Consider the following 27317-nt stretch of genomic DNA (forward strand, 5'->3'; position numbering starts at 1 on the left):
CCCCCAACTTTACTCCTATCAGTTGCAGCATCGACATACAATGCACACAAACGCTTATCCACGTTCACCGCGGTCTCTTTTTTTTTTGCACACAAGAATTCAATAACAGCTCGCTGCTTGAAACGTGAGTCCTAGGTCGGCGCTATTTTGACGCCGTACTACGGCTCTGTCATCTGCCAGAACGGTTCGAATCTTCACCGGCGCACAGAAAAAACATTAAATGTGTAGCACCAACAAGGAGGTTTGTCTACATATGTTAGTGACTTTGCAAAAAAAATATGGAGATTACTTATTGAACGACCCTCGTATTTGTGCTTAACAATTGTGACAAGAGACAGATCTCATGTTACCTGAGTGTCAACGTGAAATATTCACATCTGAGACTAAAAATGTTGAACGTAAATGAGCAAAGTTCAAGATTATTGTACAATATACTATACCTTTAACAGGTACGTACAAAAAATTTGTGACAGACAGGAAATATACACCACAGTTCGACAACCACGTTAGAGAGCTGCTGCGAAACCATAGAGAGTTTCGCTGCTAATTTCAATGAAGCCAAAATCACATACACAAACAAAAACTGAGAGAAGTCAAAAGTTATCGTAAGGAGGGCCCAGTGTGAAGCTTTCTACTAGTCCGAAACTAAAACTTGTCTCTACCGAACCAACAGAGAATTCTCAGAATATTTGGTCTTACATTAAATCAGTAAACGGATCAAATTTGTCCACACACTAGGTGACCATTTTCGCATAGAAAAGGAGGATCAAAAGTATTTCACTGAGGAAGATCGTACATTGTCAGACGAACGTCAGAATGACAGATATCAAAGTAAATGACAGCGGTACTGAAAATCTAGTGAAATCGCTCAACAGACGAGAAGCGGCTCGACCTTATTGTGTACCTTCACGACTGTAGACAGAGTAAGAGAATCAACTTGTTCCGCTTCTGTCAGAAGTATACTGTAAATCACGGGAGAAGCGACGCGTTTCCAGTGGTTGCATAAATTCGGAGGAGATTTTCGTTTTCAAGAAGGGGAGTAGAACAAACGTACAGAACTATAGGTCTGCATCACTGACGTCTTTATGTTGTATTCTGGAGCTCGTTTTGTGCTCTCCGCTGTAGAAATCAAATGGATTTCACAAACAACGGTTGTCCACGAGACCCAGAAGGCAGTTGACACCAACGCCCAAGTTGATGTCCTGTTCCTTGACTTTCCGAAGGCATTCAGCACATTTCCGTGCTGACATCTAATGAAAAAAGTACGATCGTATAGAATATCAGGCCGGCTTGTGACTGGAGTGAAAAGCTCCTAGCAGAATTGAACGCAGTATTTTATTCTTAGTAGAGAAATACCTTCTGGCGTAAAACTAGCTTCGGGCGTGCCCAAGGGAGCTCTGCACGACCATATAACATCTACAAATGACTTAATGAATAACTTAAGAAATTCTATGAAGCTTTTCGCGGATGTTGCTATTATACAGGGTGTTACAAAAAAGTACGGCCAAACTTTGAAGAAACATTCCTCACACACAAACAAAGAAAAGATGTTATGTGGACACGTGTCCGGAAACGCTCAATTTCCATGTTAGAGCTCATTTTAGTTTCGTCAGTATGTACTGTACTTCCTCGATTCATCGCCAGTTGGCCCAATTGAAGGAAGGTAATGTTGATTTCGGTGCTTGTGTTGACATGCGACTCATTGCTCTATAGTACTAGCATCAAGCACATCGGTACGTAGCATCAATAGGTTAGTGTTCATCACGAACGTGGTTTTGCAGTCAGTGCAATGTTTACAAATGCGGAGTTGGCAGATGCCCATTTGATGTATGGATTAGCATGGGGCAATAGCCGTGGCGCGGTACGTTTGTATCAAGATAGATTTCCAGAACGAAGGTGTTCCGACAGGAAGACGTTCGAAGCAATGGATCGGCGTCTTAGGGAGCACGGAACATTCCAGTCTATGACTCGCGACTGGGGAAGACCTAGAACGACGAGGACACCTGCAATGGACGAGGCAAATCTTCGTGCAGTTGACGATAACCCTAATGTCAGCGTCAGAGAAGTTGCTGCTGTACAAGGTAACGTTGACCACGTCACTGTATGGAGAGTGCTACGGGAGAACCAGTTGTTTCCGTACCATGTACAGCGTGTGCAGGCACTATCAGCAGCTGATTGGCCTCCACGGGTACACTTCTGCGAATGGTTCATCCAACAATGTGTCAATCCTCATTTCAGTGCAAATGTTCTCTTTACGGATGAGGCTTCATTCCAGCGTGATCACATTGTAAATTTTTACAATCAATATGTGTGGGCTGACGAGAATCCGCACGCAATTGTGCAATCACGTCATCCACACAGATTTTCTGTGAACGTTTGGGCAGGCATTGTTGGTGATGTCTTGATTGGGCCCCATGTTCTTCCACCTACGCTCAATGGAGCACGTTATCATGATTTCATACTGGATACTCTACCTGTGCTGCTAGAACATGTGCCTTTACAAGTACGACACAGTATGTGGATCATGCAGGATGGAGCTCCAGCACATTTCAGTCGAAGTGTTCGTACGCTTCTCAGCAACATATTCGGTGACCGATGGATTGGTGGAGGCGGACCAATTCCTTGGCCTCCACGCTCTCCTGACCTCAACCTTCTTGACTTTAATTTATGTTGGCATTTGAAAGCTCTTGTCTACGCTACCCCGGTACCAAATATAGAGACTCTTCGTGCTCGTATTGTGGACGGCTGTGATACAATACGCCATTCTCCAGGGCTGCATCAGCGGATCAGGGGTTCCATGCGACGGAGGGTGGATGCATGTATCCTCGCTAACGGAGGACATTTTGAACATTTCCTGCAACAAAGTGTTTGAAGTCACGCTGGTACGTTCTGTTTCTGTGTGTTTCCATTCCATGATTAATGGGATTTGAAGAGAAGTAATAAAATGAGCTCTAACATGGAAAGTAAGTGCTTCCGGACACATGTCCACATAACATACTTTCTTTCTTTGTGTGTGAGGAATGATTCCTGAAAGAGTGGCCATACCTCTTTGTAACATCCTGTATACAGAGCAGTCGCAACACTAGAAAATTGTAGTGAAATGTCTGAAAAGCTGAAGAGGATCGATGCCTGGTGCAGTGATTGTTGGTTTACCCTCAACATGAACAAATTTAATGCATTGCGAATGAATAATCATTACTGCATGATAGTGCGATTACAGAAGGATCACTGGGAAAAGCCACATCCAATAAAAATCCGGGAGAGACTGCGTGAAAATAATCCCATCTAAGGCAGATTCATTCATCCCCTACAAGTGTAGCGGACCCACGATGGAGGTAGCATAGAAAACCCCCTTCAATCAATACTTGAATATTCGTCATTTGTCTGGGCGTTTCGTAACAGGCTCAATTAGTAAGCATGAAAACTTGGAAGTTCATACAATTCCAGCAGCAGAACCATCAAGAGAAGCGCTGTTCATACAGTGTGATTTACTGCTAAAATACCGAGAACGTGTGTTCTCAAATGATTGCAGCCTTCCACGTACATCTTTCAGGAAGGTCTCGGAGGTAAAATTAGAGAGATTGGAACTCACACACAGGCTCAGCAACAGTCATTCTTTCCATTGGCCATTCGCGATTGGAACAGGAGAGAGCAGAAGTGACAGTGCTACACAAATTACGAGCCGCTACACACCATAAGATGGCCTGTGAAGTACTGATGTAGAAACAGACCTTTTATAATTCCCAAGCTGCCTGCTAATATCCATACCAAACAATTTCATTCACTCCCCATAAAATATCTTGCGAAGTACATTCCAACCGTACCAAACAATTACTCCACCGGTTCTTTGTTCTAAACTACTTAAACCCTTCTTCCATTTCTTCCAACGTTTGCTTATTCCTGGCCAAGTTATCGACTCAAAACTAACCAGATCATTAACCAGACCCATATTTAGTATTCATCTCGTTGCTCTGCTTTTTTAAAGGCCAGACTCTTGCCTCATTTCGCATGTAAATCATAGCTGTATATTCATATTCTTTTTTAAATTTTAGAGCACACATTTGTTCTGCAATTAAATACATAGTTTTATTCAGCCAAACTTGTCAGCTGTAGTAGTCTACTTTCTTCCCCACCGACTCTTCTCCTTACTTTATGATACGTTTTAGAGAGCGAGAGCGATCACCATGATCTGTAGACTCTAACAAATATTTTTATGTACTTTTACGATTTTTTAAACATTATTAACTACGTTAATCTCTAAATAGTTTTGTTTTGGTGCAGCACCCCGAATACCACCATCATCATAATTGGGAGGAGTGTTTTTTCATACTCGTGTGAACATTCTGATCTAGGATTTCCATCATTTCCTTACATCACATGGGGTGAATCCCGAGAGGGATCTTTCAACAGTGTCGCGGCCCATTTAATGCTTGTTCTTATCCAATGTGAGGTAACGGTATGTCTTCCAAAACTCTTCTATCACTGTCTTCAGAACGTTAACTTACAGTACTAAACCATAAATTTTCTTCTGTTTTTGTTTCATTTGCATGTCTACATCATATTAACTCATTATCGTGCTGCCACAAAGATACTAAATACATCGCTGGTGGTAAATGTTCAGGTTTAAATTACCAGAATCAACTTTCGGTTCTGACGTTATAGGTTACTACAAAAAAATATATTAGAACTGACCTGGCATCTTTTCACTCCAGCTGTTGATGGATTTTGTGTTATGTTTTGTGTGTTTCAGGGAGGAGAATTTGAGTGGGATGAGGAGATGCAAGGCTACATACTGTCCTCCTACTACTACGGGTACGCAGGAGTGAACATAGTGGCAGGTTACCTGGCTGCCCGGTACAGCGCCCGCTGGGTTTTCACCCTAGGACTGCTCGCTGCAGGTATTTTCACGGTCTTGGGTCCCGTCTGCGCCAGTGCGAGCCCGGTGGTTTTCATGATAACACGAATACTCGTTGGAACATTTTCAGTAAGTACTTTTGAGGTGCGACATAACACTTCTGTTCTGCAGTCATTTCTAAAATACTGAACACGTTACCATTCTTTTCAGGGTGTTATTGTACCATCAATGCACGTTCTAATTGGGAAATGGTTCCCCGAAAACGAGCGACAAAGGCTAGGAGGACCTATTTTCTCAGGTAAAGTTCATTTCGACTTTCTAAACGCAGTGAAAATATTCTTCAAAGAAGGCCAACTTCCATGAGACAACGTAATAAAACATGTGACTTACGTATAGATACTGTAGCACTTTCCCTCACTGTTATCACATCAGTTATAATAAATCCCGAAAGAATTCCGTATGAGCTAACGTACACTCTAAGATTAAAAAAAAGACGAACTACGAAGGAACTATCCAGATGGGATGGAAATCGGTAGATGTTATGTACGTCTACAGACAAACAAACGATTACAATTTCAGAAAAATTACGTGGTTAATTTAAGAGAAAGTGGTTCACAAATTGAGCAAGTCAATAACGCTTTGGTCCACCTCTGGTCCTTATGCAAGCTGTTATTCGGCTTGGCATTGAATGAAAGAGTTTTTGGATGCCTCTTGACGATATCATGTCGAATTCTGCCCAACTGGCGCATTACATCGTCGAAAACCAGAGCTGGCCCTTATCATAATAATCCAAACGTTTTCCATTGTGGAGATATCCGCGGACTTTTCTGGCCAAGTGGGTAGGAGGGTTGAAATGTGAACCCACGATGGTTTGCATGAACACAGGGCGTAGAATATGCCGCTGTGTTGCAAGGGTGCCAAAGGGGTCCCATAGGGACGCCAATCAACTCCCAAAAAACTGTCCCTGCCTAACTGTAACACCCTAAAAGAATTTTTCAACTCATATATTTCTCTAAACGTAATCAAAACCTCCTCTCAGCCAACTTGAAATGATCATCCACATCTGCCCTATCGATACACTAGTCCATCCAAACGGTTCATGGATTCCCGTCCAGCCACTAAAGATATATTCAGTTTTGCAATCAGAGTTTTCTAAAAAAATCAATCCTTCGACTGTTCTCATTTTACTCCGTTTTTTTTAGTGATCAGTCTACTGACTGGTTTGATGTGAGCCACCACAGTTTCTATTGCAGCTACCACATCAGAGCAGCACTTCGTACTTTCTCAGTTATTTGTTGGATGTATTGCAACCTCTGTCTTCCCTCAAAGTTCTTACCTTCTACTGTTCCCTCTAGTACCTTAAAAGTTATTCCGTGATGTTTTAACATAAGTTTTGTCACAGTGTCCCTTCTTCTTGTCAGTACCATATGTTGTTTTCTTCATCTATATTGGGGAGAACCTCCTCATTCGTTTTCAGTTCGCCTAATTTTCAAGCACCACATTGGAAACTTTTTTTATGATTCACTTCCAGTCAATGCTATGTTACAAGAGTAAATTCTCAGAAATTTCTTATAGCAATGTCATGAGCGAATCTTATCGTTGATATTCTTTCACCCTGAATTTTGACCCCATTCTTGAACCTTTATGTTATTTCAGTCATTGGTTCTTGGATGTATTAAAGGTGAAGAAAAGAGTGGCGCACTTGGCGGCCCGCGTGCGATTCCTCATTCCAATTGAAGACAAATGTTTAGCTAGCAAAACCCAGTCCCACCAATAGGTTTAAGAGAAAGGTGATTTAAAAGAAATAAGTTGTAGCAACGCACTGCGTGCAGCGTGACCAAGGAGATGTGGCGTGAACTGTCCCAGTACTGTCCCATTAGTTCAGTGAGATGAGGCAGTGCCATGGGGAATGAATGAGCAGACTCGCCGGTGTTTCGAGTCGCGTTCTTGCCAAACTTTTTTTCAGTTACAGCATCAAAATTTATCCAATTTACATCTCCACAATGTGGTACGTTTTGTAATTCTTTCTGTTGCTGTTACTTTATCTAAATATTAAAATAAAATGCGAACTTCTTACAGATGTATACCATCAATTTACAACATAAATAAAACCAATAGAAAACAATAATGGATACAGTAACATCAATATGGTACAAAAACCCGCAGTAGGTAGGCTACCCTAGAATGCATGTTACGGTTCGCATAATAAATCCAGTCTGTACATATGATATCCAGGTTTATCTTCACAGAGAAATGTTCACTTTAGAGAAGATGTTCAAAGCTACCACCTCGAATATGCAAACATTTCGCCACTCACTTGATCATACTTTGCTGGGCATTACGCAACACACCGGCATCCAACACTGTCGAAGTGGCATGAACACGTGTACATCCATGGGTGAAGTGATATAAACTTGTTCGTTTAAGTGGCCCTACAAATAAAAATCTAGTGGATTAAACTCTGGAGAACGTGGAGGCATAACAGTGGACCTCGAAAACCAAAGCATTTCCCTGGAAACGCTTCACTTAAGGAGTTGGGCACATTCATTCCAACGCGTGGCGGTGTACCATCATGCTGGAACCGTAGCTGTTGCCGAATACCTAGTGGAACTTTTTCTAATACGTCAGGCGACGTATTGCAAAGAAACATACGATACAAGGGCGCATTCAACTTGTCCGGCAATAGATAAGGACCCAAAAGCCCTCCACTCACGATTTCAGCCCAAAGGTTTTTGCCAAAGCTTGCCTGAAATCTACTTTCACGGGTGACATGTGGTTTACGTTTCGACCAATAATGGCAATTATGGAGGTTGAAAGTATCTTCAAGAGTGAAGCTCGATCCGTCAGTCCGGATCACGTTATTTATAAAATGTTCGTTGTGCTCCACTCGCTTCAAAAGCTATGCACAAAACTGTACTCGTCGAATGCGGTCTTCAGGCCGATGGCTCTGAGTTAACATATAATGATATGGAGGCAGTTCTTCATCGTGCAACACTCCAACAGTGTGCCTTCCAGATATCTGGAACTGCCTTGCAATATCACGGGTACTTCGCAGTGATTACTGAACGGTTTCTAGAATCGCGTCCGTGGTATGTGGAGTACCTTTAGTCCTTGGACGACCTCTGTCCAGCACTTGCGTACGAAGGCGTTGCTCCACGCTACGAAAAAACATTCTTATCGCGATGGTGCATTTGAGGGTACCGTGCAGCACCAGCAGCGGCAACACCAACAGCTTCGTTATCGAATGAACCCAGCACCAAAAGCATACCGACGTATTCATCGTTTGTGTATTGAAGCGCTCAACAAGAACCTGACAAAACCAGTTATGGTTGCGCTCTGCGCGGTTAGTAGACACATGAATGCAGTTTAATGGATCCCACTCTCGTATGATAGGCTGTTGTAATATGACGAAATGATGTCCTGCCTGTAAATGATGAGAGTTAGGGAATGGACGTCTACAAAATAAAAATGGAATCTAATGAGAATTTGAAACATGCCTCAATGGTTAATGTGGGTTTGATGCCACAGCTGTCTACTGAGTGTGCCACGATGCGTGATACAGTAGTGTGGTGTGATACACATCCTCTGTACATTCCACTGCGCTGCACGATGTGACAGTGCTGAAAACTTCTGGTTTTCATACATGTGTTTTGGTAATGCACCCGATCTGATTTTGCCAGATAAACTTTCTTTAGATGTGCATTCACACTTTGAGATTTGTCCACGTCGTATATGCTTAAGTCCACTGTTACAAAATTTACTCTTCAAGCTGTCTCGCCAAGGGTTCCATTCACCTTTACAGTGCAAGACTTTGGCCCGTCTATTCGATAGCAGGAATAGGGTTTTTTGCAATAGGGACACGCTTTTTCTAATTCCGAGAGTGGTCCTACAACAGTACTTTTGCTTGACTTGTGTAATATCACAGAATTACGTACTTGGTCTTTCACAAATTATTCTCCTTAAATCTATACCTAATTCCATCAACGTAGTCGTCCTATTCTCGATGTTACACATTATCATAATAGCCCCTTACGTCCTATCACTATATGGAAACGACTCAAGTGTTCAACAACAGGAATATGGCATAAATTATTTTCAAAAGAGGAATACTTGATAAGAGTCACTGTTGTCACGTGTCTGATCCTAACATCTGGAGAACGTCCGCTTAACCCACGAGTGGTCAACCGGCAAGCCCTGCAGATGTGGCCCGCGATTGGTTTCAAATGTCGTGAGTAAAGGAGGAATGTCCATGACGCGTAAATAAATGTAAACATCTGCTGAGGGGTAGACGTAAAAAGAATGTACCATCAATAAATCGTATCTTGAGACATATTTTGTTCGCATGGCGTGACAGGAAAAGAGGTGCCATTGTCATCGTTGCGTTACCCCTAAACATTACCGTCACGGACGCCACAGTTGTGATTCAGGCGTTAAGAGCGCTGCTGTTGCGTTACGTAATGAGGTGAACCGCGATCTTAAGCAAGTACCAAAGGTTCCTCATGCCTGGCTTAAACTTTAAAACTTATCCTCTCTTCTTTCATAAATGCCAATCTTATCCCCTTGAGCTACCAATAAAATTCTTCATTTACACAGCCAGTTTCGGTCGACTATCATCAGTTTCATAAAAATAATCACAACTTCCTTTTCGGCGAAATAGAAAATCATTAACTTCAGATTATAAAATGAAGAATTAGACACTGTTATGATTTCGTAATACCGTTAACGCCAACTGCAGTTGCAGTACGAATGAGTGCACTACCTAGCACATTTTTTAATACGGGGAGAACGTTAAAACCAACAAACTGCAGAAACGGATTCCTGACTTCAAATGGATAAAAAAAGGTCCTGTGGACATGTTTCCGGAAATGCATCGTTGCCACAGTAGATGGCGCTGACGAATGGTACACACCACGTGCCGTTTGGTCCTTGTGTCTTCCAGGCTATGTGATTGACGCAGCGCACTGTACACAGCAGAATGATCCGGTATTTACGTCGGGAACAAGCCGAGATGGTGTTTGTGTACGGCCAAGCAGATGGAAATGGTCGAGAGACAGCATGGCTATACCAAAATAGCACCCTTACAGAAAAATGGGTCAAATGGCTCTAAGCACTATGAGACTTAACATCTGAGGTCATCAGTCCCCTCGACTTAGAACTATTTAAACATAACTAACCTAAGGACATCACACACATCCATGCCCAAGGCAGCGCGGTTTCAGACTGAAGCACCTAGAACCGCTCGGCCACAGCAGCCCGCCCTCTTCGTTCTTGTACATCAGCGTTAGTGCAGAGCTACGATTCAACACAGGGTGACACCATTCGTTAGCAAAAAATGGTTAAATGGCTCTGCGCACTATGGGACTTAACATCTGAGGTCATCAGGCCCCTACACTTAGAACTACTTAAACCTAACTAAACTAAGGACATCACACACATCCATGACCGAGGCAGGATTCGAACTTGCGACCGTAGCAGCAGCGCGGTTTCGGACTAAAGTGTCTAGAACCGTTCGGCAACAGGGGCCGTCTGCACCCTCACAGACACCAACCACATCTCCCATCACAACATTTCAAGACCTCTTAGGGCCTTTGTGTGATCATAGTCCCTATTAGACAGGCGAACGTGCAGGGAGGCGGCGGACTGTGCTTACACCAGATTTGGAGGACCGGATTCTACAGCATATTGAGACGAACGCTAATACAAGCTCCATGCAAGTCGCCCGCCAACGCGGAGTAAGCCAAAGTACGGTCATGTGTCCTAAGTGACATCCCTATCACCTGCAGTCCCATGGAGATCATTTTAAACATCGGTTGTGACGTGAGTGTGATGCAGCTCTGTACTGTGTTCCGGGGCGATTTGTTGTCGTTGCAAGCACACCGTCACTGTTCGTACACATGTTCATAGAATCTTTTGTCTCTATTTCCAGTCAGGAATCCGTCCCTGGAGTTTGTCGGTTTTATTAACGTTCACCCTGTAGACTGACGATAGCGATTGCGAAAACTGACAACAGCTAGGAGAGCTGTGTGTTGAACAAATGCATCTCCGTATCCGCATCCGATGCCACCTAAGGGCTGAGGATGATACGAGGGACGGTCGGTACCGCTGGACCTTCACAGCCTGTTCAGACAGTGTTTTTCTTTTGTGGATTTGCGCTGTAATTTATATTACGATATGACAACAACAATAACAATGATTTTATCATCTGGTGTTAATGATTTTCTATTTCCCCTAATATGATGCTATGAATACTTTAACGCACCTGATGATGGACAGTCGACCGTACTGACTGTTTGAATAAGGAATTTTATCAGTAGTAAACATGACATTTTTCAAACACACTGCCGGAAAATGATCCGATGGTGGCATATACCACTTGGGTACAGTGGATGTGCTGATAATGGCTTCAGCGTCATCCGCCAACAGATAGCTGCTAGAGCGTCATCTCTGTCTATTCTTTATTACGGAATGCTGACAGCCAGAGGGCCAGATGTATAAATCGTGTGAAGCAAGCAGGCAGCCATGCCATGGATATGCACTCCGGTCTCCTACAGTTTGAAAGGAGCCAGGCTTTGGTTTTCTGAAGGGCGGGATGTTTTTTACGGAGAACTGCTACTCAAGTTGGATGTGCTGCGTCGGTTGTGAAACAACGCTGGTATCAGTGGTCACGCAGCATTCTCACACCCTTGTACGAGGTTCTGGGAGTCCACAAACACATCTACATCGTACCCCGCAAACCACCTAATGGTGTGCGGCAGGGGGTACCTTTTGTACCTCTGAGCCCTCCAACCATGTTCCACTTCCTAATAGTGCATGGGAAGAACGATTGGCTCCAATTTCTCGAATTTTCTCTTCATTGTCATTACGCGAGACGTTTTTTTTTTTGGGGGGGGGGGGGGGGGGGGGGAAGTAATAAATTGTCCGACTCTTCCCGGTAAGTGTTCTCTCGAAATTTGAATATCAAACCCCGCCGTGATGCACAATGCTTCTCATATAATGTCTGCCAATGAAGTTTATTGTGAATCTCCGTAATGCTCTCATGCCGACTAAACGATCCTGTGACGGAACGTGCCGCTCTTCGTTGGATCTTCACTATCTCTTCTATCAGTCGTATCTGGTTGGGGTCCCAGACAGATGAACAATACTCAAGAATCGGTCGAACAAGCGCATTTTAAGCCACTTACTTCGTGAATGAGTTACATGTCCTGAAGATAATTCCTATGAATCTGAGTGTGAAACTGTTTTTCCACTATTTACGTTATGTGGTCATTCCACTTAAGGTATCATATTTTACGGAAGATATTATTTGCAGCGATTTGTCATCAATAATGTAGCTATACAGTAGTGGATTTCTTTTCCTATGTATGCGCAATATGTTACATTTACTTACGTTCAGGGTCAATTGTCAGAGCCTACACCTTTCATCAGTTCTCTGTAGGTCATGCTGAAAATCGTTAATCTTCTGACGTTGCTACTTTGTACTACACAACCGCATCATCTGCGAACAGAATTCGAGAGCATCTGACTCTTTCTACTGGATCATTTATATATATATTGTAACCAGTAACCGTCCTATCACACTGCCTTGGTGTTGACCGGAAACTATTTTTACATCTGTCGATTTTGTTCCGAGGTGCTGAGTTCTGTCTGCAAGGAAGTCTTGAATCCGGTCACAAATCTGCTCCAATAATTAATAACCTCGTATTTTTTTCACTAAATGGCAATGCGGTACGGTGTCAAATGCTTTCCTGAAGTGAAGGGAGACGACATGAACTTAAGCGCCATTGTCTACGGCGCTGTGGGTCTCTTGGAGGAACAGAGCAAGCTGAGTTTCGCAGGATCTCTGTTGCGAAATCCCTGCTGGTTTTTAGACGAGATTTTCCTTTTCCAATAACGCTATAATTCTTGAGCACGAAACATGTTCCATAATTCTACAACAGATTGATCTCAGCGCCCGCCCTAATTGTCGTCTTGTAAGGGCAGCAGAGGCAGATAGTACAGATACCACGGCACTTACAAAAGGGCTTACGAGCCAGGGCATGTCAACACGAACTATTGCGAACCAGTTATTAGCAGTGGGAGACAAGGCGATCACATCTCTAGCCGTCCTAACCCTCACGCCAAAGCATCGACGTGCTGGGATCGACTGGTGACGTCAGAGGATTAGGTTTGATTATATGTACGTTTCGTTCCAGGTGATCCATAGTGAGAAGATCCTTCAGGGTGTAGAACATGTCAGAATAACAAGAATACACAATAAATATTGACAATGAAAACAAATATGAGGATGCTAAGCGGTATGATCGTCATGGATGTGGAATGAGTCAAAAAACATTTAAACAGATTTTCATTTATGAGGTAATAAACACTGAATAGGAGAATCATTTTACAACACATACTTACAATGATCACTTTGCTGCACTGAATTTGTACGGAGATCAGATTGTACTAATATTCGCATTATTTTATATATTTAGTAAAACACACACACACAAGTTATTTCTGCTAAGAAATTCATCAGTGGAGTAAGTGGAGTTGGCCATAATAAATTCTTTAGGCTCCTCTTAACACTGAATTTTTTTGGTAGTTGAACTTTTTATGGCAGCTGGCAAGTTATTGAAAATGTGTGTTCTTAAATAATGGACACCTTTCTGGACCGAAGTAAGTGACATTAAACCTTTGTGAAGATTGCTCTTTTTTCTAGTATTGATTCCTTGAACTGAGCTGATGGTTTGTAAAAGACATATATTTAAATGTCAAACTTCACTAAGGAATAAATATGTTGGTGAGCAGTAGTTACTATCTCTAGATTTCAAACTGTTCTCTGCAGGATGTTCTTGAGATCGCACCACAAATAATTCTTATTACATGTTTTGTATCCGGATTACTTGAGCTTGAATCGTTGCGTTTTGCAAAAAAAAAAAAAAAAAAAAAAAAAAAAAAAAAAAAAAAAAAAAAAAACCATATGACGTATGACATTATGGAGTGAAAATAAGGATAGTATGTGAGCTTTTACATTTTTTGTCTGACAATACTCGCATTGCAAATAGAGATGCATTTAGGCACCTTAGCAGTTCTGTGGTGCTCCCACCAGCTGAATTTATTATCAATCTATAATCGCAAGAATTTAGCACTGTCAACTTCTTCTATCTGTTTGTCGTCATATTTTAGGCGTATACTGGAAACCTCCTACAAGTTCTGAATTGCAAGTAGTGTGTTTTTTCAAAGTTTAGTGACAAAGACTTGGCTAGGAACCTTTTTCTAATGTCCATCAAAATTTCTTTACTTGATCTATCTATAACTACAATTGATTTGCCATTTATTTCAATGTTTGTATCATGCAAACAAAAACACCATGGCATCCGGTAATATTACTTATAGAAGGTAATTGATATTCACAAGAAAAAGCAAGGACCCTAAGATGGAACCTTGTGGGACGCCAGACGTAATTAGTTCCCAGTTGGATGATGGATGATAGCTTAATTCATGTATCTTTCCTAATAACACCATTTATTTCCTATCAGGTATGTAGGAACTGAACCATTTCATAGCATTACCTATTATGCCGTTATACTGGTTGTAAATGGCTCTGAGCACTATGCGACTTAACATCTGAGGTCATCAGTCCCCTAGAACTTAGAACTACTTAAACCTAACTAACCTAAGGACATCACACACATCCACGCCCGAGGCAGGATTTGAACCTGCGACCGCAGCGGTCGCGCTGTTCCAGACTGAAGCGCCTAGAACCGCTCGGCCACTGCGACCGGCGCCGTTATATTCTAATTTACTTAAACGGATATTGTGATATACACAAGATGGAATGGCGAGCCGTGGTCTTCAGTGGTTTAAGCACATTTTGCCTGCACGTAAGTGATAGTCGTTTGCGAGTATGGCGTAGACCTGATGAGCGCTGTCCAGTAAAGCCCATTTGTCCAAAACACACTGGCCCCACACCAGGTCTTTTCGGCTGCGTTGCGTTAAGCTTCAACTCTCGTTCACCTTTGGTTTTTCTAGAGGGGATGCCAACCAGAGCGGTACGCGCAGAAAGTTGTTAGACCCGTACTTTCCCCATTCTTACAACATGAACATGATGTGCAATGCTCGCTCGGACATTGCCCATGAAACTTAATGTGCTCTGCAACAACTTTCCTGACCAGCATGATCTCAGGAATTGTCTCCATTCGAGCACTTGTGGTATATGGTGGGCCGAGAAATGACTCAGGCTAATAATGAACCAATAACTCTTAAAGAATTAAGTGAAGAGATCGAACAGAAATCGAATAACATATCCGAGGATAATATTCGCCATCTGTTCGCTCGACTGGATCAGAGTCAAAAAAATGGCTCTGAGCACTATGGGACTCAACTTCTGTGGTCATCAGTCCCCTAGAAATTAGAACTACTTAAACCGAACTAACCTAAGGACATCACACACACCCATGCCCGAGGCAGGATTTGAACCTGCGACCGTAACAGTCGCGCGGTTCCGGACTGAGCGCCTGGATGTCGGAGTCAGCGCCTGCATTGCAGTCCCTGGAGGCTACACTACTTGCTAATACGGCTGTTTTAGCATGGGTCGATACCTGGTACCTCAGAACCGCTTGCGCTGTTGATATGTACATGTAATAATTTCATGTACTCCATGTACACTGTTGTAACAATAAATCTCGAGTAAAGTTGTAACCTGTAAAATGATGCACTAATTTTTTCCGGCAGTGTTTTTACGAGCTGAGGGGCAGCACCTGAAAATACATCCCCTCATCCCCTGATGAGCGCTGTCCAGTAAAGCGCACTTGTCCAAAACACACTGGCCCCATACCAGGTATTTTCGGCTGGGGTGCGTTAATCTTCAACTCTCGTTCACCATTGGTGTTTGGTCTTTCAAATTCTGAAGGTGGCAGGGGTAAAATACAGGGAGCGAAAGGCTATTTACAATTTGTACAGAAACCAAACGGCAGTTATAAGAGTCGAAGGGCATGAAAAGGAAGCAGTGGTTGGGAAGGGAGTGAGACGGGGTTGTAGCCTATCCCCAATTTTATTCAATCTCTATACTGAGCAAGAAGTGAAGGAAACAAAAGAAAAATTCGGAATAGGTATTAAAATACATGGAGAAGAAATAAAAACTTTGAGGTTCGCCGATGACATTGTACTTCTGCCAGAAACAGCAAAGGACCTGGAAGAGCAGTTGAACGGAATGGATAGTGTCTTGAAAGGAGGATATAAGATGAACATCAACAAAAGCAAAACGAGGATAACGGAATGTAGTCGAATTAAGTCGGGTGACGCTGAGGGAATTAGATTAGGAAATGAGACACTTAAAGTAGTAAAGGAGTTTTGCTACTTGGGGAGCAAAATAACTGATGATGGTAGAAGTAGAGAGGATATAAAATGTAGACTGGCAATGGCAAGGAAAGCGTTTCTGAAGAAGAGAAATTTGTTAACATCGAGTATAGATTTGAGTGTGAGGAAGTCGTTTCTGAAAGTATTTGTATGGAGTGTAGCCATATATGGAAGTGAAACATGGTCGATAAATAGTTTGGACAAGAAGAGAATAGAAGCTTTCGAAATGTTGTGCTACAGAAGAATGCTGAAGATTAGATGGGTAGATCACATAACTAATGAGGAGATATTGAATAGAATTGGAGAGCAGAGGAGATTGTTGCACAACCTGACTAGAAGAAGGGATCGGTTGATAGGACATGTTCTGAGGCATCAAGGAATCACCAGTTTAGTATTGGAGGGCAGCATGGAGGGTAAAAATCGTAGAGGGAGCCCAAGAGATGAATACACTTAAGGAGATTCAGAAGGATGTAGGTTGCAGTAGGTACTGTGAGATGAAGCAGCTTGCACAGGATAGGGTAGCGTGGAGAGCTGCATCAAACCCGTCTCAGGACTGAAGACCACAACAACAACATCCCCGAGAGACCCATTGAGCATATGGTGTTTCATGAGCAGTGCAATACTACTGCTGTATTTATTCAAGCACACGCGCTCTACCCGCTACAACCTATGCACCCTTAATTCAACTCCTATTACTAAATACCACTTCCTCCTCGTCATATTTATCTGAAACCTGATATTTCACCCACTATGCCTGTTATTCTTTACACTAATTCTGACAAATGTCTTGGGTACATTCTCATTACCATGCCTACTGAACTTCGAGGGACCAGTAGCGGTGTAACTACGACGCGTTCGCGAGAGTACTGTTAGAGGTGTGGAGGTGGTAGCAGAAGCAAACACAAAGGTCCTAGGGAAACAGGAGGAAGCTTTGAAAAGTATGGTGAACTTAATGCATTATAGAGCAGGCCAGTGCATGATCTAATCCAGCCCTTACACACCAAAGCGCAAGAAAAAGAATTTTGTCATGATTTACCATGGACTCTACCAAGTGACAGAGACTATTTCAATTGACAACGTTCAGCTACAATTGCTGGCGAGGTCAACAAGAGTGAATATCGGACGCTTGCGACTTTTTAGAAGCATTCCAGAGTTGATCCCAGGAGTAGTCAGCGTGGAGGCACAGAAAGTGGGAAAAGCGGAAAAGTACAAGTGAGAGTACAGAGGCACCTGCTTGAAAGGTGCCATATGCATTAAGATCGAGGAAGTAACATGGGTATTTTATATTGTAAGTGTCGGTGATTACTCTTATTTACGATATTATGTGGGAGGTATCGAGTTGAAATACACTACTGGAAATGGAAAAAAGAACACATTGACACCGGTGTGTCAGACCCACCATACTTGCTCCGGACACTGCGAGAGGGCTGTACAAGCAATGATCACACGCACGGCACAGCGGACACACCAGGAACCGCGGTGTTGGCCGTTGAATGGCGCTAGCTGCGCAGCATTTGTGCACCGCCGCCGTCAGTGTCAGCCAGTTTGCCGTGGCATACGGGGCTCCATCTCAGTCTTTAACACTGGTAGCATGCCGCGACAGCGTGGACGTGAACCGTATGTGCAGTTGACGGACTGTGAGCGAGGGCGTAAAGTGGGCATGCGGGAGGCCGGGTGGACTTACCGCCGAATTGCTCAACACGTGGGGCGTGAGGTCTCCACAGTACATCGATGTTGTCGCCAGTGGTCGGCGGAAGGTGCACGTGCCCGTCGACCTGGGACCGCACCGCAGCGACGCACGGATGCACGCCAAGACCGTAGGATCCTACGCAGTGCCGTAGGGGACCGCACCGCCACTTCCCAGCAAATTAGGGACACTGTTGCTCCTGGGGTATCGGCGAGGACCATTCGCAACCGTCTCCATGAAGCTGGGCTACGGTCCCGCACACCGTTAGGCCGTCTTCCGCTCACGCCCCAACATCGTGCAGCCCGCATCCAGTGGTGTCGCGACAGGCGTGAATGGAGGGACGAATGGAGACGTGTCGTCTTCAGCGATGAGAGTCGCTTCTGCCTTGGTGCCAATGATGGTCGTATGCGTGTTTGGCGCCGTGCAGGTGAGCGCCACTATCAGGACTGCATACGACCGAGGCACACAGGGCCAACACCCGGCATCAAGGTGTGGGGAGCGATCTCCTACACTGGCCGTACACCTCTGGTGATCGTCGAGGGGACACTGAATAGTGCACGTTACATTCAAACCGTCATCGAACCCATCGTTCTACCATTCCTAGACCGGCAAGGGAACTTGCTGTTCCAACAGGACAATGCACGTCCGCATTTATCCCGTGCCACCCAACGTGCTCTAGAAGGTGTAAGTCAACTACCCTTTCCAGCAAGATCTCCGGATCTGTCCCCCATTGAGCATGTTTGGGACTGGATGAAGCGTCGTCTCACGCGGTCTGCACGTCCAGCACGAACGCTGGTCCAACTGAGGCGCCAGGTGGAAATGGCATGGCAAGCCGTTCCACAGGACTACATCCAGCATCTCTACGATCGTCTCCATGGGAGAATAGCAGCCTGCATTGCTGCGAAAGGTGGATATACACTGTACTAGTGCCGACATTGTGCATGCTCTGTTGCCTGTGTCTATGTGCCTGTGGTTCTGTCAGTGTGATCATGTGATGTATCTGACCCCAGGAATGTGTCAATAAAGTTTCCCCTTCCTGGGACAATGAATTCACGGTGTTCTTATTTCAATTTCCAGGAGTGTATATTCTAAAAGAAGATAACCTAAATTCTACTTAGGTATTATTCGAAAGGGACACAAGTCGGTAGATGAGCTGTACATGTACAGACAAACAAATGATCATGATTTCAGAGAAGTTGGATCATTTATTCAAGGAAAAGAGCTGCACAAATTGAGCAAGTCAATAACGCGTTGGCCCACATCTTGCCTTATGCAAGCAGTTATTCGGTTCGGCATTGACTAATACAGTTGTAGGATATCCTCCTGAGAGATATTGTGCCAAATTCTGTCCAGCTGGAGCTTTCGATCGTCAAAATCCCGAGTTGGTTCGAAAGCCCTCCCTATAAATAACCAAACGTTCTCAATTGTGGAGGTAGGTTTTGGCAAGTACGGAGATAATTAGTAGAAACTCTCGCTCTGTGTGGGTGGGCATTATCTTGCTGTAATGTAAGCCCATTTTTGCCATGAAAGGCAAACAATTGGGGCATAGAATAGAATATCGTCCACCGCTGTGTTGTAAGGGTGCCAACAAAACGGGTCATGCTACGAAAAGAAATGGCACTCCAGACCATCACTCCTGGTTGTCAGGCTGCATGGTGAGAGACAGTCAGGCTAGGATGTCTCCAGACACATCTTCAGCATAGAAATACGCGTATTCTTTAGAAGCAGAAAAGTGAGGTTATGAATTACGCCAAGTCATTAGAGGACACTGTGAATCGAGACCCGAGGATTATGCAGGCAGGAGTAGACCAGCTGAATCCAAAAGTCACCATGACAAGATTGCTACACTCGCTAGTGGACAGTGTTTGGGACACGAGAATGAAAATGACATGCTGACAAGGGCTCTTCATGACACTGTCCACAAAGAGTTGAGTCCCGTTTTTCGATATCCCGAACAATATCTTTTTGAGTTGAGGTAAGTGCAGGGAGAAACTACTGTGAAAGATGTGACTGGTGGTGGCGTCAATTCGACAGAGTTTGACTTGTTGTTAGCGCCTGGAACCGCTCGGTCACACCGGCTGGCTCGCCACTACTACTGTGGGGCAAAATCTGTGAGAGGATGTGGTGGAAAATTGCCTCAGCCTCCGGTAGCTGGTGACAACAGCGTCTCGTCACTTGGGGTAACATAAAGGCAATGTAGATTTGTTGCAAGACCGGCTAGGCTCGCTCTGTGTGACCTACCATCATAACGGTAAAGCATGGCACGGGAAAGCGGATTTCTCCATCGTTAGAGTTTCAGTAGTGTGCGAACAGAAGCAACGCATTGACATAGAATCCCTATAACTTTCCATACGAGCCCTGATTTCCCTTATTTTATAATGAAGGCCGTTTCTCTCTAAACAGTTAACAAAATATTTTCACATTCGGAGGAGAAATTTGGTGATTGGAATTTCTTGAGAAAGCCCCGCCGCCAAAAGAAGCGCCTTTGTTTTAATGATGTCAACTCCAAATCCTGAATCATGTCCATGGCCATCTCTCCCCTATTTCTCCATAACACAAAATGTGCTGCTTTCTTTGAACTTTCTCGATGTACTCCGTTAATCCTATCTGGTAAAGATCCCACTCGGCGCAGCAGTATTCCAGAAGAGGACGGACAAGCGTAGGGCAGGCAGTCTCTTTAGTAGACTTGTTGCGTCTTCTAAGTGTTTTGCCAACAAAACGCAGTCTTTGAATCGCCTTCGCCACAACATTTTCCGTGTGTCGTTTCCAAATTAACTTGTTTGCAATTGTAATTTCTAGGTATATAGTTGAATTTACGGCCTTTAGATTTGATTGATTCATTGAGTAATCGAAGCTCAACAGATTCTTGTTAGCACTCATGTGGATGACCTCACACGTTTCATTATTTACCGTCAACTGCCAATTTCCGCACCATACAGATATATTTTCTAAGTCGTTTTGTGATTTGTTTTGATCTTCCGATTACTTTACTAGACGATGAACGACAGAATCATCTGTGAACAATCTAAGGCGTCTGCTCAGATTGTTTCCTAAATCTTTATGTAGATAAGGAACAGCAGACGTACTATAACACTACCATGTGGAATGCCAGAAATCACTTTTGTTTTACTCGATGACTTTCCGTCAGTGACTGAGAACTGTGATATCTATGACCAGGGACCTATGACCACTGTAGTCTGGTCCCTTTAATCCCACAAACCAACCAATCTATGACCGTAAACTACGTATCCAACGCGTAAATGAGACGATATTCCATAAGCGCGCTATTTCATTACAAGGCGCTAGTAAGGTACGTTGTCAAATGCCTTCTGGAAATCTAGAAATACGGAATCAATTAAAAATTCCTTTTCGGTAGCACTCAACACTTCGTGTGAGCAAAGAACTAGTTATTTTTCACAAGAACGATGTTTTGTAAATCCGTCTTGAGTGTATGTCAACAGATCGTTCTCTTCAAGGTACTTCATAATGTTCGAACACAATATACGTTCCATAATACCGCTGCATATCGACGTTAATGATATGGGCCTGGAATTTAGTGGATTACTGTAATTGCCTTTCTTGAGTATTGGTGTGACCTGTGCAGTTTTCCTGTCTTTGGATACGGATGTTTCGTCCAGTGAGCAGTTGTATATGAGTATTAAGTTTGAAGTAATAGGATCAGCATACTCTGAAAGGAAATTATATATACTCACGTTCAGAAAAAAACAGAACACCTTGAACGACTGCGTGATGGCATCGTCGCGCACAAGGCGCATTCCCGTTGCACTGCCGAAACACTTCGACCCACACTAGCAGCAGTTTTCTGGGTGGATGCATCACATTACCGTCGTGCCAATAATGCGCCATTTCAAACTCACTGATTTGAAAGTATGGTTGGGGCATATGTCTGCGAGGCATCCTGCACCTCTGCTCGGGTCACACTGATCCATTAACTTCGAGCCGCAGGCTCGTTTATCTGGTATGTAGTGTTGCGCCTCGTTATCGATGTTGACTTGAACCCGCGGGCCGGCACCGTTTAAATGCTAATCATTTCTGCAAAACATACTGACGTACATACATGTTCTGTGAATATGAACGTCCTGTCTCCAGTCGTTTGAAGTGTTATGTTTTTTGTTTTCTTCTGAACATAATCAGTACAGCTCGCAACATCAAAACTTTGCCCTATATTGTTCATATTCAAGTCAGCTGTGTTTTATTGTCACGTTAATACTTCAATGTAAATTGAACAGATGTTACGCCTGTGACCATGTAATGTCCCAATTACAATTTTGCACAAAACAGATAAGCTTATGGCAACAACGGAATGAAGATATTAGTCAGTAGTTTAGCACAACTGGTCAGTTTTCTAATGTGTGTTGAACTCTTATGTGTAAAATGTATTCTTAAAAGAATATACATATAACAAATGCAAAAAAATTATGGGGTGGCAGAATGTGTCATAACAACCATATTTCACTTAGCAAACGATGTCCGCAACCCCTTGCATACGACACTAGGCGTCGTTGAACAGCGCCGCGCGCCGCGAAGAGGCCATTTGAACCGTCATGGCAGCACGTCTGCAGGGCTACGTTTTCAATGATTTTGTGGCCTGAAGGTAAATGAGAAGTCGGGGTGAAGTGTTATAACCGTCATTTAAAAGCAATTACAAAAAGTGCTCGAAATTGTGCGACACTGCTTGAATGCAACGACGCTGGAGTGACTGTCGCACTCTTCCAAACACTCGTGGCAAAGTTTAAATTGCATCGTAAGTTGACACTGCGCACTATCAGCTCTTCATCAGCCTCACTGGGTGTTTCACAGACAACAGATTTCGGGTGACCTCCGAAGACACAACCAATGGGAGTCAAGTCGGGGAACCTGCAGGCCATGCCTCCGGCCCACCGCGCCCTATCCACTTCTCTCCATAGGTTTCATCCAAATGCGTTCGCACTGCGAATGCGAACTGCGCAGGTGCACCATCGTGTTGGAACCTCATTTGCTGTCGCACTTAGTGGAACATGCTCCAACAACTCCGGCAGAGTTTCTCGTAAAAAGATTAAGTATCTGTATGCGTTCAGTCGCAGGTATAATATGTATGAACCGACCAGATTGTCGCTTACTAAGCAGGCCCAAATGTTGACAGCAAAGTGGTCTTTGTGACCATGAACAAAGGCGGCGTCTGTATTTCCCCCTTGCCCACACGTGCTGATTGTGGCTGTTGAACATACCTTCTCGTGTAAAGGATGCTTCATCCTTGAAAAGGTACGCAGTTCGCTAAGTCCGGTTGAATAAAATACCTTTGCAAAAAGCTCAGGCAGAATTCAGCTCGACGTGGAAAATCGTCTAGGTTAAGGGTGTGAAACTTCTGAAGGCGGTAGGGGTGCAAATCATATCCATGCCACACGCACCCAATTGTGGAATGGCTTACATGCATTTCCCGTGTAACACAATGGGAGCTTGTTGAGGGTGTATTGTGTACATAGTTCCGCATAGTCAGCGCGTACACAACTTTCCCAATAGAGCCTGCCCCGCTAAGCACAACAGCGACACGGGTTGCTATGTGGAATATGCTTTTTATGACCTACTCTATCAGTGCTATCATTTTCTATATTCACTTTAAATACATTCTATTTAAAATTAATTTATTTATTTCTATTTGCAGCGTCATACCTGGGCACTGTGATATCAATGGCATTGTCTGGAACCATTGTGAAGAACCTGGGCTGGTACTCTGTATTCTACATTTTCGGCGGCATCGCAATAGCTCTAGTGATTCCATGTTTGTACTTTGTCTACGATGAGCCTGAGTCGCACCCTAGGATCACAGAGAAAGAAAAGGACTTTCTTTTGACTCACACTGGTAGAGAGCTGACAGAAAGCAAAGAGAAGAAGGAGCTTGAAAAGGAGGTAAGCAGTCGGATGCCAGTGACAGAGTTGTATGTTTGTATGAATTAACGAGCTACCTGGTAATTTCCTACATTTTCGGCGGCATCGCAATAGCTCTAGTGATTCCATGTTTGTACTTTGTCTACGATGAGCCTGAGTCGCACCCTAGGATCACAGAGAAAGAAAAGGACTTTCTTTTGACTCACACTGGTAGAGATCTGACAGAAACCAAAGAGAAGAAGGAGCTTGGAAAGGAGGTAAGCAGTCGGATGCCAGTGACAGAGTTGTATGTTTGTATGAATTAACCAGCTACCTGGTAATTTCCTACGATATTAGTGGAACAATATATGATCGTTTTGATATACGCCACAGGAATATATGCCTGTAATTTATTATCTGCAACTACATTAACTATAAATAAAGTAATAGGCATGTGCTGCAGTTCTGGTAAAATGACGAAAGATCCACTAAAATAACTTAAGTCCATATTCAAAGTCCAAACACTACGGAAAATTTTTAAAGACGTATATTATGAGTTCAAAACTATTTCAGAGAGAGAGAGAGAGACGCAGGGCATTGTTGTCTGAGAGACTCCATGTTACCATTCAGCGTCCTAATTGTGTTCCACGGCGCACAATGGCCCCATTCCTCTCGGGGTATGGAAGTTTTGTCTGAAGTGTGTTTGTTGAGTGTAGGTTTCTATAATGGATACTTTTGTATTCTGTGGTGTCATGTTTACGTTGTGTGATCATACCAGAAGGGAGAGGGTGAAACCTGGTGCCACTCATAACCTACTCCTTTCAAATAGAACCAAGGAGGCACCGAGCTTATCGTTCTCATCTGTTGGACGGATCACCGTAAAATTTGTCATAAGTCCTCACTTCACGAGCGATCGCGGAGAGGTTTGGAAAGTAATCCAAGGCATTGATGCAAAGACAGGGGACGAGAATTTTACTCCACCATCTCTCCCTCACTTGCCGACCAAATACTGGCAGCGAAAACATCATCGACTGCCAGCACTGGAACCGGCTCATCTCCGAGTCACACGTGTGTGTTAGCGACCCCGATTACGAAGGCGGATTACCATTTTAATGTCTGTAGACAATTGCCCGCCCTGGTATAAACAGTAAGTACATGAACGGTATCACACACGAAATTCTGTCAATCGCTTGACCTTCAGCAAAAAGTATACCAACGACGGAACAAAAATCTCACGAAATGTATCTACGACCAGGATTCACGCTACATCCAGTGTGAAGTTTTATTTCCACCCAAATTACACCCACAGCACTGATGTGTTCTTTTTGGCTCCTAGCAACCCTTATATAGTGCTATCTGCATATTATATTTGGGTACGAAACACTCTCACTGCACCAGTAAGCAATTTATTTCACAACATTTAAACTATTCAAACACTAACAAAGACTCTAGCTGTGTCATTCAAAACGGTGCCAAGGACTAGTTCTTATTTTATCAGGTGTTCTAACAAATGTTCTAATTACAACCCCTCACCCCCTCGTTCAATAAAAGAAAATCATTTACTATTAACAGCACACAAAGATAAAATTTGATCTTGTGAAACGATTTTTTTTTATTCCGATTCTTTCGGCAGGCTCAAAATTTACTTGTTAGTGGCACTGGCTCTTAATTATGATAATTAGCATTATTAAGTTCCCAGAGTCAGTTACTGAATTAAATATGCTCTAAGATAGAAAAAAGTACGCGCTACGAAGAATTTATCCGAATGGGACAAAAATCGATGAGTGTGATTTACATATAGGGACAAATAAATGATTACACTTTCAGAATAGTTGGATGATTTTTTTCAAGAGAAACACCTTCACAAATTGAACAAGTCATTAACGCGTTGGTACACGTCTGGTCCTTATGCAATCAGTTATTCACTTTGCATTGATTGAGAGAGTTAGTGGATGTCCTCCTGAGGGACATCGTGACAAATTCTGTCCAATTAGTCTATCAGATCGTCAAAATCCTGAGCGGGTTAGAGGACCTCGCCCATAATGCTACAAACGTTTTCAGTTGAGGAAAGTTCTAGTGATCCTGCTGGCCAAGGTAGGGTTTGGCAGCCACGAATACGAGCTGTAGAAGCTCTTCGTGTGCAGGTGGATGTTATCTTACTGAAATGTAAGCCCAGGACGGTTTGCCATGAAGGGCAACAAACGGGGCGCAGTATACTGCAACGTATCGCTGCAGTGTAAAGGCGCCGCAGATGACAACCAGAGTGGCCCTGCTATGACAGGAAATGATACCCCGACTATCAGCTCTTGTTTTCGGGCTGTGTTACGGGCGACATGCAAGTTGGTATCCCACTGCTGTCCGAGGCGTCCCCACACAAGTCTTTGTTGGTCATCGGGATTCAATTCGAAGCGGGACTCATCACTGAAGATAAATTCTGTTCCAATCAGTGAGAATCCAGGATGAAGAAAGACGTATTTGGAGACGCCCCGGACTGTTGTGGAATACCAACCTGATTGTCGCCATCCACACTGCACAACAACCAGTAGTAATAGCCTTGAGTGCCATTTCCTTTCATAGCAGGACCCCTTAGATTGTCTTTCGCAGCACTCTTGGAGGACAGGGGTACGTCGACGACACTCTAAGCCACGTTCAGTTGTCCTTCACGGCAAGTCATACAGGGCCTACATTTCTACAAGTTAATGCCCGAGTGCATACGGCGAGAGTTCCTACTGCTTGTCTTCCTATTAGCCAATGCCTATCTTGACACTAAAGTCGCTGGATCTCTCCCCAGTTGAGAACGTTTGGAGCTTTAAGGACAGGACCCTCCAACCATCTCCAGATTTTGACGATGTAACACGCCTATTGGACTGAATTATCACGATATCCTTCAGGTGGTCTTCCAACAACTCTATCAATTAAAGCCAAGCCGAATAACTGCTTGCATTTAGGCCAGAGGTGGTCCAACGAGTTATTGACTTACTCAATTTGTGAAGCTCTTTCTCTTGATTAAATCATCCAGTTTTTCTGAAATTGTAGCCTTTTTTTTGTCGCTAAATGCCCATCACATCTACTGGTTTCCATCCCATTCGGATAACTCCTTCATTGTGCATCCATTTTTTGTCTTAGAATGTACAAAAAATTTATGAAATTAGACTTGTTTTATTATTACTATTTATTAATAACACTGCTTACTTTAACGTTAGTGTGTGTACTGTTATCTATTTGTGAATTATAAACCATAGTTCGTTAGCGATTTACCCCATATAATGGCTAATTGTGTATATCTCTGATAATTCTGCAGCGGAAAAGCCTCATGCACTGACATCCCACTTGTCATTGTATAGATTTTTATTCGGTAGATATTAATTTTCTTGCAAATTACTTAATCATTTATTTCAGAATAATGTTGAAATTGTGTTCATCAGTCTGAAAACTGGTTTAATTCAGCTTGCCATGCCAGTATCCTGTACAAGCCTCTTCATCTCTACATAATTACTGCAAACTGCATCCACTTGAATCTGCTTGCTATAGTCAAGCCCTGGAGTATACCCTTCCCCATCCCTTTACACG

At 43.4% G+C, this 27317-nt stretch overlaps 1 protein-coding gene across 1 annotated transcript in view; it reads left to right on the top strand.

Moving 5' to 3' along the window:
- Positions 1–27069, top strand: part of LOC126282401 (putative inorganic phosphate cotransporter) — a 72366-nt gene extending 45297 nt beyond the window's left edge. Inside the window, exons 3-6 of the mRNA XM_049982059.1 lie at positions 4751–4984; positions 5066–5153; positions 23545–23789; positions 27049–27069. Of these exons, the coding sequence (XP_049838016.1) occupies positions 4751–4984; positions 5066–5153; positions 23545–23789; positions 27049–27069 (588 nt within the window). The remainder of the gene's footprint in view (positions 1–4750; positions 4985–5065; positions 5154–23544; positions 23790–27048) is intronic.
- The last annotated feature ends 248 nt before the right edge of the window (positions 27070–27317 follow it).

Source organism: Schistocerca gregaria, chromosome 7, assembly GCF_023897955.1.
Source record: "Schistocerca gregaria isolate iqSchGreg1 chromosome 7, iqSchGreg1.2, whole genome shotgun sequence".
NCBI lineage: Eukaryota > Metazoa > Arthropoda > Insecta > Orthoptera > Acrididae > Schistocerca > Schistocerca gregaria.